The 19,193-nt window shown below is 37.7% G+C and overlaps 1 protein-coding gene across 2 annotated transcripts in view; it reads right to left on the bottom strand.

Moving 5' to 3' along the window:
• The window catches only part of PIK3C2G (phosphatidylinositol-4-phosphate 3-kinase catalytic subunit type 2 gamma), a 400,993-nt gene that overhangs the window by 145,821 nt on the left and 235,979 nt on the right, over positions 1–19,193 (bottom strand). For both annotated transcript variants that reach the window (XM_024256898.2, XM_024256899.2), the window contains 5 exons: positions 18,856–18,963; positions 14,309–14,401; positions 12,719–12,848; positions 6,623–6,759; positions 4,581–4,750 (listed from right to left, as the gene is read on the bottom strand). In XM_024256898.2, coding sequence (XP_024112666.2) covers positions 4,581–4,750; positions 6,623–6,759; positions 12,719–12,848; positions 14,309–14,401; positions 18,856–18,963 — 638 coding nt within the window. The remainder of the gene's footprint in view (positions 1–4,580; positions 4,751–6,622; positions 6,760–12,718; positions 12,849–14,308; positions 14,402–18,855; positions 18,964–19,193) is intronic.

The raw sequence follows: 19,193 nt of genomic DNA, 5'->3' as shown, positions 1-19,193 counted from the left end.
GTGCCACTGCACTCCAGCCCTGGCGACAGAGTGAGACCCTGTCCCCCATAAAAGAAGATAATAATTAGGCAATAGTTCAAAAGTAAAACCAATTGGTTTCAGAGAGCTGGAGAAATTCCTTATTGCTTCCATTATAAAGATTAGCCAAATTTTCCCCAGAATCATTAAGTAATACCTCAGTTGTTCTTTGATTTAATCTGATGGCATAAATTCTCTTTATCTAGTCTCACAGCTAAAGCCAATAAGAAGGGATCATTTGTTTATACACAGGATGTGAAATCCTTCATAGTCATAACTAAGATTTATTTTTTCTCTCTTAGAAGTTTGAAAGTTTATGGGAGCCTCAGAGTTGGTCTGAGCATCAAAATAGAATTTCCAGATTCCTGGAGAACTGAATTCAGAGGAATTGTTCAGGGACACCTGGGCATAGATTCCAAATGAGAGAGTGGCTTGGCTGACTCAATTTAATTCAAGAGCCAGGAGAGCTCACTGTCTGTAACATACCCTAAACAGAGTAACACAGAAGCTTAGTGTGAGACGTTCTGGAATGGTGATGTAAGCATGAGTATAAAGGGCAGCAGCCCACTAAGAAATGTTTTTTTCTCAAGATCCTTCTTATAAGAATATCACCTCTTTGCTGTGTTAGTTAATACACAATGGATTAGTTAATATATGTTAATAATATTTTGTAACTGGGCACGGTGGCTCATGCCTGTAATCTCAGCACTTTGAGAGGCTGAGGAGGGCGAATTGCCTGAGGTCAGGAGTTCGAGACCAGTGGCCAACACGGTGAAACCCTGTCTCTACTAAAAACACAAAAAAATTAGCCAGGTATGGTGGCATGTAATTACAGCTACTTAGGAGGCTGAGGCAGGGGAATTGCTTGAACCAGGGAGGTGGAGATTTCAGTGAGCTGAGATTGTGCCACTGCACTCTAGCCTCAGCGACAGAGCGAGACTCCATCTAAAAAAACAAATAAATAAAAATAAAACAGCAATAATAATAATAATAATATTGTGTAAACCATAAAAAGTCATACAAATGCTTTTCCCTTCCATGTTTTTAAGAAATAGACAATAGACGAAACACATGTATCTGTACATATAAATGCTATGCTTCCAGTGGATGCAGCATTTTACATTAAAGACTATGACCTAGGGTTATTGTTGGTTGGTATTGGAGCATTATATGATCTTGTCAGACTATGGGATGTTATGACAGTCTTAGGGCATGATTTATAAATCTGGTTTTGTAAATTATGGCGGTGGGGGGGTGTTATTAAACTCATTTATGCCTAGTGTTCCATTACTGGAACGCTAAGCTTGTGGGAGTTATTTATATCCTACTGCTCAAGGTCATCGCCAAGGTCTGATTTTTCACAAAAAAAATTTGCAACCTCTGGCATAAGTGGGTTAATACATCTGAGTATGTGTACAGAAACTAGGTGTGGGCCAGGTTTCTCTCTAAAAAAGGGGTCCATAACGTAATAAATGTGAGACAAATAAGAATGTTCATTTATCCTGGAGTAATACAAAGGTCCTATTTATAGGACCTAAAAGACTTGTAAAAGGACTTTTGTGTACCTAGAAAACAATAAGAACACACAATGAACCTAGTATGGAAGAAGTTAGCTGTCCTACAAAACAACATTCTGTGAATTCCAGAAACTGAAAGAGCTTAGGAGGAGAAGTATTAGATGCTTCCTACAATTCAAAAGATAGTGTAATAGGTATAGTTCAGTTTTACCATTAAACAAACTTAGGGCAAATGTATCAGCACTGAGAAAGTAATCCAAGGAGACACTGCCGATGAGCCTTATGGGAGCCGCCAGCGGACATAAAATCTTAGAAACAATAATCCATATGGCTCATGGAGCTGCAGTTGGCCTTCTTAGCTGGTGGTTAATAACTAATATTCTCAAAGGAAGACAGTGGCAACTTCATTTTCATTCATCCTATCAATAATTATTGAATGGTTGATGATTGGTTTACTGGCTGCTTAATTCAGCAGAAAATATTAAGAACCAATCATGAGTGTGGCCGTATGCTGGGCACATTTTTAATTGACATATGATGCTGCCTAAGAAAGGTTTAAAATTGTCAAACTCTAGAAGTAGCAGTAGCTGCTGTAGCATCAACAAGCAACCAAACTGGAGCTTGATCTTCTCTACAGACCCTGGTATATGAACTTACCATACTGTTTTAATAATCTTTTCTTTACGTTTTTATGTCTGCCAACTGGAACTTTTTCTGTAGAGCTGAAATATCTTTTTTCATTTTAAACCACTCACATGAACAATACAGAAGCCAGTGGAATAAATGAATAAGGGTACCCCAAATTGCCAGTGTACAATACATCAAAATTTTAAAAACAGATGTCCAAACTGAATCTTCGAATTTTTAGAAAAAGGTAGAGTTCAGGAAAAAACTGTTACATGAATAAATTTTATATACACTCAAGTATGTTAATTGACATTTGTCCCTCATAAGCTAGGTATCCCTCCTCTATGACATTCTCATGGTCTGTACATTTCTCCATCTCTGCCCTTATAACATTTTATAATAATCATTTATGTGTCTGTATTCACAGTACTTGAAAGAGTATCCCTAACTTTCATGGTAAATGCATATTAATTATCTTTGTATCTCCAATGTTTACCACAGTCCTTGGTACACAGACCATTCCCAGTGGACATTTAAGAAGTGAATGAAGGCCAGGCATGGTGGCTTATGCCTCTAATCCCCGCACTTTGGGAAGCCAAGGCAGGAGATCACTTGAGGCTAGGAGTTCGAGACCAGCTTGGCCAACATGGTGAAACCCCATCTCTACTAAAAATACAAAAATTATCCAGGCGTGGTGGCACACTCCTGTAGTCCCAGCTACTCAGGAGGCTGAGGCAGGAGAATCACTTGAACCCAGGAGGTAGAGGTTGCAGTGCGCCAAGATTGTGCCACTGCACTCTAGCCTGGGTGACAGAGTGAGACTCCATCTCAAAAAGAAAAAGAAAAAGAAAAAGAAAAGTGAATGAATATGTGGTGAATTTTTTGAGGCTATTTATTAAAGAAAGCAATGTATTGAAAGCAACAAAAAGTAAAATAATCCATTTGTATATATCATGTAGTTTATGTTGGTATTTTAATGCCAGGTTATGGCCATCTGGTATAAATTTGATCACATTATCTTGTAAGAAATATTATTATTTCTTATATTGAGGGGCTGTTCTCAGGCAAAAGTGACTAATTAGTCTTTGGAATGGCTTGATCCTATTTCTACCTTCATATGAAATATATTTTTAAAGATTTTTAGTGTTCAACCTCTGATTTCCTTACTTTTGGCTTAAATAAAATGAAACAAAACCTATTCATCTATCAGTATTCCTTATTTCAGTAAATAATATAATTATTCAGTCATTTGCTAAGATAAAACAATCTAGGCATCATCCTTGAATGTTTTCTTCTCTGACCTTCTGTGGCCCTCCTCCAGTGCATTAATCACAGCCAACGTCCGATCAGTTAGCAGATCCTGTGGCTCTGTCTTCAAAATATATCCTGAATCTGTCGGTTTTTACTACTTCTACCTTTACTGGCCTCACTCTATTGCAGTAGTCTCTTCACTGGTCTCCATTACACAAGGTATCAAGGAAAGCTTTTGAAAACCACAAAATCGAAAAGTTTCTCCTGAACTTAAAAAATAAAAGCCACACTCTATATGCCCTCTGTGCCCTCCCTGATTGGGCCTCCACCAAACTCTTCACCCTTACCTCCTACTGCCCGCCCCTCTCTATCCCATCTGCAGACTCCAGGTCTTCTTGTCACTGGAACATGCCATGCTCATTTATGTGCTCACTGCTATTATATGTGCTGTTCTTTCTTCCTGGAATACTCTTCTCATGGATCTCCATGAGGTGGTCTTACAGACACAGCTCTTTGTCATGTCTTCCGAGATGCCTCTTTAAAATAGTATCCCCACTCCAGTTACTTTCTATTCCATTTCTCTGCCTTAGTTTTCTAAAATAACTTCTCATTTTCTCGTGTCATTTCTTAGCTTGTAAACTTGTTTAATGTCTGTCACCCCTACTAGAAAGAGATCAGGGTTTGTGTCTGTCTTGTTTACTGTTGTATCCTTCAATAGTAGGTATTCCCTAAATATCTGTGGAATGATGAAAGGCTAGTTCAGTGTGGGAAGTAAGCTAGTATTAATATGTGTAGACCAGTGATGATTTGCTATGAGCAATATATCAGATGTTTTGAGATCATCAATTCATACCTCATTGTCCATTCAAGGTTCATAAGGAAACAAAAAATATTATTTCAAACCACTCAGACTAAAACAGGATTAGCTGCTTCTTATGGGGGAAGACCAGTTTAGTCTACTACCAGTTTGAGGAAACCAAATTTGTTGCATTAAAAATCTACTTTAAATCTTTTCTTCAATCTTATTAGATATATTATCATGTTTATATTACCTTGGGGGATTTGAGAGATGGGAGCAAGTCATCAGCAGGGTTTCTGTGCAATTACATGTTATACATATTGCTTAGGACATTGCTTAATTACTGTAATAAACATTTGTGCACTGACCTTTTTATCCCTCCAAATGTTTGTGCATGACCTAAGAATTTTCCAAAGTCAATATGAAACATGTGGCCCGACTTTGTCAGCATGATATTATCATTGTGACGGTCACATACTCCCAGGATGAATGTTACCACACACCAGCCAGCACAGGAGTAGAAAAAGTTCCTCAAGGCCTAATTCATTGAAAAATAATCATGCAAAAATAACAACAAAAAATGAGCAAATGCATTAGCATCAGAGGTAATCATAAAAAGTAAATGATAAGAAGCAAAATTACATAATCAGGAAAAATTTCTACATTTCAGTGGACAGAAGGGTACAGTTAAGCAGCTGATTCTTGATCTGCTACAGAAGAATATGGAACAATTGTTCTTTAACCTAATAGATGAATGTTTTCACTGAAACTGCGGAAAATATCTCCTTCATTCAGATGCAGCTAATTTTCATTGGTTCACTAGAGAGGTTTCCTAGTGTGATTTTTTGATACCTCAAATATACAATATTGAATGATTTTTTTTCAAAGTAAAAGGAGGAACAATATGGCCCAATATTGCCTATTCCCAGAGGAATTTTAAAATATCAATGGTTGAATATTTGAAATTTTGGAATACAGAGAAAGCTATACTGAGAAATCTGTAACATTTCATGTGTATTTTTACAAATAAGTCATCAATACAACTGATGTCTGAAGCTGTTTGGTATAGTACGTATTTAAGAGTGAATGCCTGTGTGGGTGGAAGCAGATTATCATTAAGTCTATTTGTGCTTATGTTTCTCTAATGAACAGACGTTTCTTTCCAAAAATACACTTTGTGTCCAAAATGGTCTCCTGGGTATACATCATTTCATCAACTTGGTGGTGTAACCATGAATGACTGGTTGGGACAAGGTTATGGGTCTCCTAGCATGGAGGGGCTGCCTTGATGCAGTGAAGGCTAGGTCACCAGCCTGCATGCTAGGGTGCCTTAGTTCTACGTCTCCCATTTGCCTAAGCAAGTCACTTAATTTGTCAATCCAAATGTTCTTCACTTAGAAAGTGAAAATAATAAAATATGTCCTTCATATGGTGGTTGTGAAGAGCGATGTACTTGGAAACAACGTAACCACAAGGATTAATGCAAAACTGAAGTTATAATTTTGGGAACAGCTAAAAAGTAGACTTCAAGGTAATTTTATCTAATTATTTATTATTTGGCCTGTAAAGCTTGTATTTTGCTCCAACGCAATGTTATGGAAGTGTGGAATAGATGAACTCTGGGGTCTTTTTTATCATGGCCTTTTTATCATAGGTAGGGTGACCAATCATCTCAGTTTACCCAGGTTTGAGGAATTTCTCAAAATAAGGGGATTTCAGTGCACAGGATAGTACCAGGCAAATCTAATGGTGCATTTTTGCATGAATTAGCATTTAGGTGCTCCTTCCTCTGGGTGGACCCAGCTGTACTAGATCATAGCTTGGCAAGTGGAACAAGGCCTGGTTCTAGCCACACTCATCTCCTTAGCCAAGATCCCTAATATAGGGCAGAACCTGCACAACTGTACACTGCAAGCCAGATACCAGAATGAAGTAAACGTTGAGAAAAAGTGTTTGCAGTCAAATAAAACAGTATATTTGGTAAAATTATGACATACATAAACTCTATTTTGCATTTTGCAAACCATTAAGAAAATGGGAGATGAAAAAGTAGAGAATGGCAGAAGAAATGTATGGCAAAGAAAAGAAGGGGTATTTATAGAAGTTGGAGATTACTTAAAGGAGGTAATTTCAAGGGGTATTGTTTCTGGGGTAAGATTGATGTCAGGATGGCAGCTGAGCAAAAAAAAATTTTATTGATAACCAGGAATTTCACCCAGAAACTAAATAAAATACAGAAACTTTTATGTAGTTAATATATCATTTAAACTGGGTCATTATTACTGGGCTGATGATTGAATTAGAACTCAAAGTGCACTTAATTTACTTTTCTACAAACCAGAATATCTAATGAACCAGAGCATATTCTTATTTAAGTACATTATTTAAAATGATCTGCAGCAGGACAAACCTTTTCATAATCTGCCTTTAAGTGGTTGTGCTGACTGAACCACTTTTTAATTGTATTTTCTTTCAATGGTCCTATCAGTCCAGAATGGCGATGAATCTTTGCTAGGGTCACAGCATCAGGTACCATCTGCACCAATCCTGGTAGAGAGAAAAAAGATTACAGAGACAATTCCTTCATCACAGGATGAGGGAGCCTTAGGAAATATAACAATAGCTTCCAGCACTACTGGATTACCCCTTTCCTTTTCAAATCTTTTCTGGAGGAGGCTTATCTAGATGCATCTCTTTCTAATTCTTCCCAAAATCTTGGAGAACAATGAGGCTACTTGTGTTTGGATCGGATTTATCAGAAGCAGCTTTAATATTTTTTCTAGAGCTGTGGTAGCAAGCCAATCTTGATGATGAACAGAGACCCCACTGAGTAGTGAATTAATTATCACATGGCTGGTGCACTCATTTACAGTTTAAGGGAGGACATTTAAGCTTGGATAACAAACATATTTACAATTTAAGGGAGCCAAATACACTCTCCATAACAAACATTGCATATATATTATAAAAATCAATGTTCAGGTTAAAAAAAGCTTCACAGTTAAATGTTACATTTCTGGGAGTGAACAGAATAACTCAGCAGTGAACATCTAGAGAGCCACCTGCTCCTTCCTTGTCAGTCAATATTAAAGAGAAACTACAATAGTAATTTTTTTTAAAGGGAGCATATATTGATTGAACTTAAATAGGAACTTTGCTCCACTGGCCATATATCCATCAAGGCTTTTTTTTTTTTAATTGTGCTCGTAAGGTTATTGGAATGTAAATATTTGTAAACCTTCTGATTTTTATACTGCACAGAACAGCAATTTAGATCCAGTACTTAAAGCTCTCTCAGGGATAATGTCTACAAAACAACCCACAAAGTACAGTATTATAAATACAGTCATTAAAATAAATTAAAGTCTAGAGTTTCTGATTTCCATAGTCTCGATAATTGCAAGAGTTGCAAACTCAAATTCCCAGAGAGACCAGGGACACAAATATAACTACATGAACAGAGAGATGGTTGAGTGTTTTAAATTGAGCATTTAATGACCTACCTGAAAAGCATTCAAATTAAACAACATTAAAGTAGATTATGATGGTGATAAACAAAAGACTTATCTGTGCTGAATTTGGTCAGTTACAGCCAGTTTGCAGCCTTAATTTCTCTTAACATCTGATAGTCCTGTTGTGATCATTGGGCATCTACATTTGTGGATCAGAAGGAAACTTCACATTCCAGAGACAGGTCCTGGGAATATCCATAGTATCATGATGCTTCTCCCTTCTCTCCTAATAGTATTCGGCTGTTGCCCAGGTTTTCTCATGTGTGTTAAGGGAGATAGCAGATTTAAAACATTTAATGTCAGTAGGTGATGCTTTTTAATCCTGAAAACTTCCCTCCTCTTTTTTCCAGTTCCTCTATTTAATACTTCCTGAAGAAAGTCACTTTCTACATGGTTGCTGAGTGTTTCAATGCCATCTTACCTTTGACCATGCTCAAAATTAGGACTTAGATGATTGCACCTTTTTGGATACTTTGCTGCAGCAATGTCAATTGCTTTTCCAACTACGTAGATCTAGGGAGTTAATGCTTGCTAAATCCCAAGCCACTGATCACAAGCCTTGAATTGCTGACTATCCAGAAAACCTTGTACCTAATTTATATCAATCATGGTGGCTAAATTCTGCTCATTAACTGAAATCATAAATTACATTTTATACATTTTAAGCTAGTATATATATCATACACTATTTAAATTCTTCGAACATAATTCTATGTACATAGAGTAACGTGTGGTTTCATTCTTATAGTCCTTTAATGCAGCATTTCTCAAATTTTAATGCACATACAAATAACTCTGTGGTATGGTTTAGCTCTGTGTCCCCAGTCAAATCTCATCTCAAATTATAATCCCCACGTGCGGAGGAAGGGAGGTGATCAGATCATGTGGGCAGTTTTCCCCCATGCTGTTCTCACGATAGTGAGTGAGTTCTCACAAGATTTGATGGTTTTATTACTGTTTAGCAGTTCTCCATTCTCCCCCCTTTTTTCCTGCCGCCTTGTAGAAAAGGCCCTGGCTTCCACTTCACCTTCTGCCATGAATGTAAGTTTCCTGAGGCCTCCCCCGCCATGTGGAACTGTGAGCCATTTAACCTCTTTCCTTTATTAATTACCCAGTCCAGGTGTGTCCGGAATTGCTGGGTTCTTGGTCTCACTGACTTCAAAAATGAAGTCGGGGACCCTCGCGGTGAGTGTTACAGCTCTTAAGGTGGCCCGTCTGGAGTTTGTTCTTTCTAATGTTCGGATGTGTTTGGAGTTTCTTCCTTCTGGTGGGTTCGTGGTCTCGCTGGCTCTGGAGTGAAGCTGCGGACCTTCACAGTGAGTGTTACAGCTCTTAAGGCGGCAAGTCTGGAGTTGTTCGTTCCTCCCGGTGGGTTCGTGGTCTCGCTGGTTTCAGGAGTGAAGCTGCAGACCTTTGCGGTGAGTGTTACAGCTCATAAAGGCAGTGTTGACCCAAAGAGCGAGCAGCAGCAGGATTTATTGCAAAGAGCGAAAGAACAAAGCTTCCACAGCGGACAAGGGGACCCGAGTGGGCTGCCACTGCTGGCTTGGGCAGCCTGCTTTTATTCTCTTATCCGGCTCCACCCACATCCTGCTGATTGGTAGAGCCAGAGTGGTCTGCTTTGACAGGGTGCTGATTGGTGCGTTTATAATCCCTGAGCTAGACACAAAGGTTCTCCAGTCCCCACTACATTAGCTAGATACAGAGTGTAGATTGGTGCATTCACAAACCCTGAGCTAGACACATGGTGCTGATTGGTGTGTTTACAAACCTTGAGCTAGATACAGAGTGCCGATTGGTGTATTTACAATCCCTTAGCTAGACATGAAGATTCTCCACCTCCAAGCTTGCAGTGAGCTGAGATTGCGCCATTGCACTCCAGCCTGGGCAACACAGCCAGACTCCATCTCAAAAAAAAAAAAAGAAAAAGAAAAAGAAAAAAAAAAAAGGTTCTCCACGTCCCCACCAGAGTAGCTAGATACAGAGTGTCCATTGGTGCATTCACAAACCCTGAGCTAGACACAGGGTGCTGATTGGTGTGTTTACAAAACTTGAGCTAGATACAGAGTGCCATTTGGTGTATTTACAATCCCTGAGCTAGAGGTAAAGGTTCTCCACGTCCCTAGCAGACTCAGGGCAGCTGGCTTTACCCAGTGGATTTCGCACTGGGGCTGCAGGTGGAGCTGCCTGCCAGTCCTGCGCCGTGCACCCACCCTCCTCAGCCCTTGGGTGGTCCATGGGACTGGGCGCCCTGGAGCAGGGGGAGGCGCTCGTAGGGGAGGCTCCGGCTACACAGGAGCCCACGGAGGCGGGGGGAGGCTCAGGCATGGCGGGCTGCAGGTCCTGAGCCCTGCCCCGCGGGAAGGCAGCTAAGGCCCGGCGAGAAATCCAGCGCAACGCTGGTGGGCCGGCACTGCTGTGGGACCCAGCACACCCTCCGCCGCCGCTGGCCAAGGTGCTAAGCCCCTCATTGCCCGGGGCCTGCAGGGCCGGTAGGCCGCTCCGAGTGCGGGGCCCGCCAAGCCCACGCCCACCCGGAACTCCAGCTGGCCGGCAAGCACTGCGCGCAGCCCCGGTTCCCGCCCGCGCCTCTCCCTCCACACCTCCCCGCAAGCTGAGGGAGCTGGCTCCGGCCTTGGCCAGCCCAGAAAGGGGCTCCCACACAGCAGCGGTGGGCTGAAGGGCTCCTCAAGTGCTGCCAAAGTGGGAGCCCAGGCAGAGGAGGCGCCGAGAGCGACCGAAGGCTGTGAGGACTGCCAGCACGCTGTCACCTCTCACAGGTATTTATAGCAGTGTGAAAACGCACTAATACGTTTGGGGATTTTGTTAAAATGTTCTAATTGAGTATGGCAGGGGTGCGGCCTGAGAGTCTGCATTTCTAACAAGTTCCTAGGTGATGTCAGTGCTGTGGGTCTGCGGTTCACACTTTAAGGAGCAAGGCTCTTAGGGATAAAATTACTCAAGGTGGTGTTATATGAGGTGGTGTCTTTCAGACAAGGGTGCATAAGAAACACCTGAGCAGCTTTTTGCAATCAACCTTTGAGCCTCTCCTCCACCTCCGGGGAAGTCTGATTTAGTGCGCTTGGGTTGGGGGTAGGTTGTATCTACTCTTTCCATTCGCCTATGTAATTTTTATGTTCATCAAAATTGGAGGACCAGTGATAAAATAAATCTTGAAGAATTTTTATTTGTCCTGAAAATTTCTCTCAGAACTCCTGGGACATTACATACAAAGTGACCATGAGAATGATACTCAACAATAATGTTGATAAAGTCATGGAAACTTCATGGAAACTGGAGTTTACTCTCCTCAAGGGCACAACTCTATTTAGCTAATTTTAGCATGCATTTCCCGTCTCACGTTGTGACATTTCTTGAGAAAAGTAGGTATTCAATAAGCCTTGGAACCTGATTAAAAATGCAACCTAATCTTCTAAAAATGATATTTGTTTTAATGATCTCTATTTTTCTTGAAGAATTATTTTGTCAGTATAATGCCCTCTGAAATCTTACAGCTATTGAAGGTTGCTGTTGCTAGACAGAGAAGAAAAATAACTTTTGTCTTGCAACATCTGCAACTTTGGATAAGTCTATAGTTATTTCTGCTGAATTATTTTATTAACTAAAAGATTCAGCCTTGGTTACATTCTATGATTATAAATAGAAATGAGATGAAATTTAAAAATTCCACTGGGATCAGTAATTTATTCAATATCGGGAGAAAAGGTGATTCATGTAACATCAAAGATCTCAGCTTGGATTATGTAGCATTATTCTATTTCAGCATTTTAGGATAGGAAAGCATTAGGTCACTTATGTGAGAAAAAGTAGGGTAAGATGCAAGGAATAACAGTCTCATGGTAGCAAGGATAAATGACTGTTGTAGGAACTAGAGATTTACAAAGTATTTAGAGTGGGACACTTGGCATGAAAGTAGGAGCCCTGTTATCAGAATCAAATCAATTGGCTAATATGACTGTAATGCAGTCACTGTAAGGTATTAAGTGGCGAGTGAATTTGGAGGTGTTTTCATACTTAGCATCTAAAATCTCAAGTGTTGACTGGGGTATTGAGCCTGCTGGTGAGACCTCAGGCAGTGAGGATCCATGGCATGACAGTTCTCTTGTGATGACAGGTTTAAATTGTAGCTCTGCTTGAATAAAAAAAAAAAAAATGACTACATGGTCTAGATCCCCTTTCCAGTTCTATGATTTCATCCCTTTGTTTATGCACATGTATCTGCTATAATTCATACCAGTTAATTTAATAAAATTCTGAGTGGCAATGGTTATATGTAAAAAAATTTATAAGATATCTTAGATATTGTTGTCTCTTTAATTTGGCATTATTGTAATTAAGTGCAATTCTACCTCTGATATTTTAGTAATAATTTGGGTGGTCTATTGACATTATTTTCACTGAAAATATGCATAAGTATAATTATATTTTCATATTGATTTCTTGGCTTTTATAAAGGAAAAGAAATGCTGACATATGTTCAATATTTACACGTGTGGCCAACATTGACTGTTGATATTTTATCTACTCAAAAGTCTTTTAGAAATTAAATTAAGGTTTATAATGTGTTCAGAATTTCCAGAACTCCTTTCAGCACTTGAAAATGTGTAGATTTTGTGTTAATAAGTAACAATTGTATTCTTTTAAAAATGAGTAGGCTTTATATTAGAAAATGAGAAAAATAACAGTAAGTTATTAATGAAACTAACTCTTAAAGACACATAAAATAAAATCACAGTTAACATTTGTAATGTGAAGGTCCTAATTAATACCTAAAAGCATATTATGCTTTATATAAATTCTGTTGGCTTATCATTTTTGAAAATAATTCTTTTAAAAAAAGAAGAATGTGTATAGTTCTTTGGATTTTCAAACCTGTAGTTTAAAATGAAAGCCGGAGAAAGTTTTGTAGCCTATTAATAGTGAATGTGTGAAATAAATAATGTGAGCCAGCGCACTTTCTAATCTATACTGACCTTGGTCTTTTCCTGTGGATAGACATCTATAAATGATCATTTGCATATCCAAGCCTTCCTGTAGCCAAATGTTGTCCATCACTTGAATAGTCTGCAGAACAAGCATATCCTGACGAAGATCATCTCCAGCCTGTTAAAAACAAAATTATGGACCCTGGGTTTTTCCTTGAATTCCATTAAAAGCAGTCAAATACAGTACATGTCACTTTTCTCCTTGGATACATTTCTAGCCTGACTTAGAGTGGTTTTAATGGTTTTGTTAGCACTAAAAGTACCTTGTGTTTCTGATAAAAAAATTTTTAAATGAGAACTTCCCTTTAAATAATTACAGAAGCTTTAACCATCAAATTAGAGGTGCTGCTTGGAATGTTGTTCCTTGATAATAATTTTCAATTTATTATCCACGTGCAATTTCTCAGATTCAAGGTCTGGCAAAGATAGGCTGGATGAATGTTTATTCAAATTTCAAACTTAGCCGAGAGAGATCTCTTTCTAAGTGAAACATTATTTGGTATGTCATAAATTTATGCACCGATATGCAGTTAGAATACCAAGAGCTTCTTGGCTAGGAGTATAAATAGCATCCATATGATTGATTAGACTTTAAATCAGTGATTCTCAAATTATTTTGAAGATAGTTAAAAGGTTTTCAGAGAAAATAATTTTTGATAATAATAAGAAATGATAAAGTGGTGATAGTCATGTATTGGTTAAGGAGATTGCATATGTCCAAAGGAGAAGGATAGTTCTATCCTTTTAAACAAATAAGAATTTTCGTTTTGAAAACACTTTCTATATTATACATGGAAAATCCTGCCAAGATAAGATTTTGTGTTTTCTTTTTTCCCCTTCATCAAAAGTACAGCATTGTGGGACCACTAACTCTTGAGGTGACATGACAAAGCAAAAGTGTGGGCACACTACTCATTATCCTCCAAAATAGACAGAATTCACCAAAGATTCACTCTGAGACCTTGTTGCATGGGCTTGGCTGAATAATTGGCCAAATAAACTGGAAGACGGGCATATTCTTACTTTTTACCCTTATCTCCCTCTCTGTTGCCTCTTTCCTACGTGCTTATAAACCTGTTACTACCTTTTCTCTGTTTTTCCAATGGGATTAATGATGAAGACTGAAATGACCCATATTTACTTTTTTATTAAAAAAAAAACCTCAAATTACTAAAATCAACGAGTGCTAGCAGGCAAGAATTTAATGTTAAATTAACTTATGTCATTTCAGTTCCAGTTAATTTTGATCCCAATTTAGTATCTAGACCAAAATAAAACTTTCCTCACCTTCAACTTTCTCTGCCACTTAAAGCAATCATATCACTTCATTTACCGAGTTATATTCTCTTAGGTTTTGCACTGAAGGCTCCCTGGCTTTGAGCCAGTAATGTTTGATTTATTGCCAATTGGAGTTTGGCACATACTATATATAATGCTGTAAAAAGGCAGACTCTAAAATAACTGAAAAACCTATGTGTTGTTGCTGGAGGAAAATAGCTACAACAATTTCTTTTTGTAAGTAATGAATCGATAGTTCTGTGTATGGAATCAATTCATGTTTTAAGAGCGCTATCATACCTTAAAAATAATGCTGATGTTTTTGCCCATCGGATTAGCATTGATGAAAGTAATCTTCAATGGCAAAGCATTAGATGTAAAATATGAACATGCCTATAGGAAAAGAAAAAGGGAAAACTAGTAGGCAAAATAAATCAACCTCCAACTCCCAAAAAGCAAACCTTTTCACCAAAATCATAGCCCCTTGCAGACTTTGTTGTATGAAAAAATGTAACACATATGAGTAATTTTTATACTTTGGAACACAGAAACATAACAAATTTTAAAAAATTTAGTCTATCAACTGGAGCCTTTACTTTGAAACCAAGAAGGCAGCTTTTTGACAGATTACAAATCTTCAACCACGTTTTTTCCTCAGTGAACAGTAGTGATATGTTTGAGGTTTAAATGAACTAAGCCGTGTATGAATATTGGCTTATGCTAGCTGGTTAGTAGATAAAAGTTAAAATTTTATTTAAAAAATTTTATTTCCTTTCCATTATTTCTGCCTTGCAGAATACTTTAAGGAAAAATAGAAAGTTAAGAAAGACTTGAGTTCAAATCTAAGCTTTATAACTAATTTGCTGTAAAGTGGAGAAGGTAACCTCTCCCTCATACATCTTTGTGATAGATTCATGAACTAATGGATATAAAATACCTTTTACAGTGCCTGACACTAATCAGGTACTTTGAAAAATCCTTACATTTTTCTTTATCTTTTAGTTAATGAACATTTTCTTGTTTTTATAAATAGCAGTACAACATATATTTTGTCTTCTCATTTCCTGTAATTACACCTTCCATTTGCATTTTCAGCTTTGTGATGTTGACTATTTTTCACTCTACTTTCCTTGTTGCCTGTTTTCCTCTTATTTTCTTACAATTAAGCATTGAAAAGCTGTATGTCTTTAGGCTATTAGAGAGTTCATGATGGCATTGAAGACTTAACTCAATATAAAGAAAGGAAAAAGACTCGATGGTTTCAATTTATCAACTTAGTAAAATATGACATCAATGCATGTTGAAAGATCTGCTTGAACGTTATCTGCAAGAAGTCTGAAATTAGAAGTTGAGAGAAAATATCTATTTCTTAACTGACCTATCAACACAAATCTAACCCAATATCTTAACTAAACACAAACCCTTGCTTACTGAATCATAAGCAAGAGTTTAAGAAATGGAAAATAGATATTTTCTATTTTCAATTTGAAAAATCGAATTGATTCAGTAAGCAAGGGTTTGTTTAGTTAGAAATTGGGTTAGATTTGTGTTGATAGGTCAGTTAAGAAATAGATATTTTATAGATAAATGTAGATGTTTTATCTAGAAACAAAAATAGATGTTTTATAGTTTTATGGGTGAGGATGCTTGTTAAGCAATGAAATTCTGTTGCAAAAGTCAGCTAATTAGGGATCACATGACCATATATCATGGTGTTGAATTAGCAAATTCTGTATGAGGCAAGAAATGAGTGTAGATCAGTGGTTTTTAAATTCTGCTCATTGAATATGTGGGGAATCTCTTTGAGTTATCCCAAGTTCAGGGAGGCTGAAGGCAAGGCTTAGCCTATCTTTTTAACTACCACCTGGAGACATTCTGCTTTTATTGTTTCACATCTTGGTTTTCATGTGCAGTATATATTTGAGTGATTGTCAAAAATATGTATTCAACAACTAGTATGCACATTATTTGCTAAAAAAAGAAACACTATATCTACCCTCACAAAGCCTATTGAATTTGGTTGTATACACACACACACACACGCACACACACACACATATATTAAGTTGAAAATAATTAACAAGATAGTTTATCATCATTGAATGAAGCCACATTTTAAGAAAAAAATTTTCAGAGGTTAACTAGATCTTGAAAATTCTGAGGGACATAGATTAGCAAATAGGCAGAAGCAAGGGTTTTCTAGATAGAAAAAGGCAAATGATAAGATATTAGATTAGAGTGATAGTTATAAAGTAGATTGGAATGCCCATAGATGGAAGAATTAATCAGAGTCTTAGAGGAGGATTTTATGGAGATGGTATAATAAGATAGAAAAGCTGGAAGAAAGGAAGATAGGATCTCTGTCCTTGAGAAGCACACATTAATGACAGAGATCTAAAAATTAGTTGAAAAAGAAACCAGTAAGTAAATGAAATACCTGGTCCTTTTCAGTTCCTCCCAGTCTCCCACTTGGTCCACCCTTTAGTGATTTAAAAGGAAATAGGGAATGGTTCATTGTGATTAATGGTTTGTGGGTAGGGGTGGGAGGCAAAGGTTGAAAATTTGTCTTATAAAGACAGTTTAGCTCAGACCTGAGCCCCTTGCTCTTTGCCTTTGAGAGCCACGCTTTAAGAAACGAATTGAGCCAGACCTGAGTGCTTCTTCCCAGTATAGTTGACTGATAGTGATAGAATGCTGATTAAAGGCTTTCCCATGCTCACTGCATTCACAGGGCTCCTTTCCAGCGTGAACTCTCTGGTGCACGATCACTTGTGAACTATAATGGCTCACACAATCGTATAACAGCTTTCACACTATCATTGCATTTGTAAGATTTCTCCCCACAATGGGTTGTCTGATGTACCACAAGACTGGCACTATAACTGAATATCTTCCCGTACCCATTATATTTGTAGGGTTTCTTAACAGTGTGAATTCTCTGGTGTATAATGAGGCGCAAGTTTTGACTACACATTTCCATGCTTATCATATTTATAGGGCTTTTGGCATGTGTGAACTCTCTGACACAGAATAAGACATTTACTCAGACCAAATGCCTTGTCACACTGCATTCAAAAGGTATGAATTTTCTCATAGTCAACAAGTTAAGAGCTCTCATAGATGGTTTCTCCAAACTGCTTCCATTTAAATAAGTTTTTTATATGACCCTCAGTGTGTAGGCTCTGATGTCAAATAAGACATTTACTTTGAATGAAGGCCTTGCCATATTCATCATGCTTATAAGGATTCTCCCCAGTGTGAATTCTCTAGTAGTTGATAGGGTTTCTGTTGAAACAGAGAGCTTTTCCGTACTCATTTCAACTGTAAGGTTTCTCACTTTTTTGTTCAATGGGACTAGAGGATAGATTAAAATGTTTCCCAAGATGGTGTCACCTGGCCATGTCTGTCCTGTTCATTGTTGTACCCATAGGTGCCCAACCCTGTGCCAGGCATAGCTAGTCAGAGCAAATGGAACCAGACGGTGGCTCTACTTGGGACAGCTTCTGCAGGAAAAGTACTGCTAATTGTAGGGTGCTGTAGGGAAGGAGTGTGGTGCCACCTGCAGCACTAAGGGTGGTGACTCCTGAGCATCTGACCCCTGGCCCAGCCGGTGCACCTGCACATGCCAAACTTATATGTAATTTTAAGTGAAAAAAAACAAAAACAAAAACACTCGTCTCCTTTAAAACAAGCCAATAAAGCGAAAGCAAAAACAAACAAACAAAAAACACATGGACTCAGTGATCCCTGTTGTTCTTTCTACATTAAGGTACAGTGTCTTTGAAATGCTGAGTTCCTACATATGCTCAGCATTAGTCAAGAATACTGCTGATGATGAAAAAGTTGGGCAATTTTTTGAAAATTAGTAATGATTTGGATTTCAGCCCAGACAGACATATCTCAGTTTAAGGAATGTGAAGCGTTATTTTGTTATGTTTCAAAATATATTTATGAAGCATATCAAAAAATTTGCAGGGAGTCTTACTTGTGGCAAAGTGATAAAGATGATGGTATCAAGTTTTTAGCAAAACATTTTACATTCACAGTAATAATGGTCTAATTTTTCACCTAATTATTGGGTTTGTTTTCTTGACTGTCTTATGACTTCAGTTAGGTAACATTTATTGTCCATGCATGATAGCTTAACCTCTTCACTTTTAAATCTAACATATCCATAATTTTCTCTGTTAGTGTCTTTGTACTCTTGGGCTTTTGAGAAGGAAGATAATAAAGCTTATCAGGAACAAGGGAGAAAGAATGATTCTAAGTCAGAGAAGGGTGACTGAAGAGGTACCATATGACAGAGGATTAGGAAGAGAAGGCTTAGGAAGTTGTGAGTCTGACAATGCCAAGATGGGCTTTCCAGGCGTGAGTAAAATCACAAACTATATGACACACTGATATATTAGAATCAATAAATTTTAAATCAAATCAAAATAGAAATGTTGTAGCTAATGATTAACATTCGTGTACTAGGTATGGTTATGCACATAGTCTAAATAAACCATGAAATTATACCCAGCCTGCATGGGGTCACCAAATCAATCATTTTTAATGAGTCAAGAAATTAACCCAGCGATATGTTCCTCTATTTTTTTTTTTCACTGAACTGATGGATAGTTTGTTTCCAAATAAACAAATCATATGATAAGGCCAATGTGATCCCAATGTGATCCCTTTGATAGTGTATCAAAGGGAAAACACAATGTAAATGGATTCAATTACTTTTTCGTTAAAATAATTGCAATGTCAACTTATGAATTCTTTTTGCCATTTCAAACATATACAATGAACTAAACTATACGAAACAGAAATATTCAATTAATCTGAGGAATAAGTTGACTTACATCATGATCAATCCCTTTTATACATAGGGCAGGGTTCAGAGGAAGATGACAAGTATTTACATCTTGAAAGAACTCTTCTAGTCTGCCAATTTCTTTCTTCAGTACCTCCTGTGAAAAATCATTAGAAAAAGGATTTAAGAAAATGTAAAGAACTTGACTTTTCCTTCAAGTTGTAATTTTCTTCTATTGATTAAATGAATTCTTGAATTCAGGGTTACACACTTGGATGACTTTGGGGTCAGGCAGGTGATGTATTCAGGCGTGAGAAGATAGTGGGCTAAAGACAATAGGGCATGTTGGAGAAATGGGAAACTAAAGCATGCGTGCCCTTTCTAAGG

This window comes from Pongo abelii, chromosome 10 (genome assembly GCF_028885655.2).
Source record: "Pongo abelii isolate AG06213 chromosome 10, NHGRI_mPonAbe1-v2.0_pri, whole genome shotgun sequence".
NCBI lineage: Eukaryota > Metazoa > Chordata > Mammalia > Primates > Hominidae > Pongo > Pongo abelii.
Note: the sequence above shows the minus strand (reverse complement) of the source record. Positions and strands in the feature narration are given on the sequence as shown.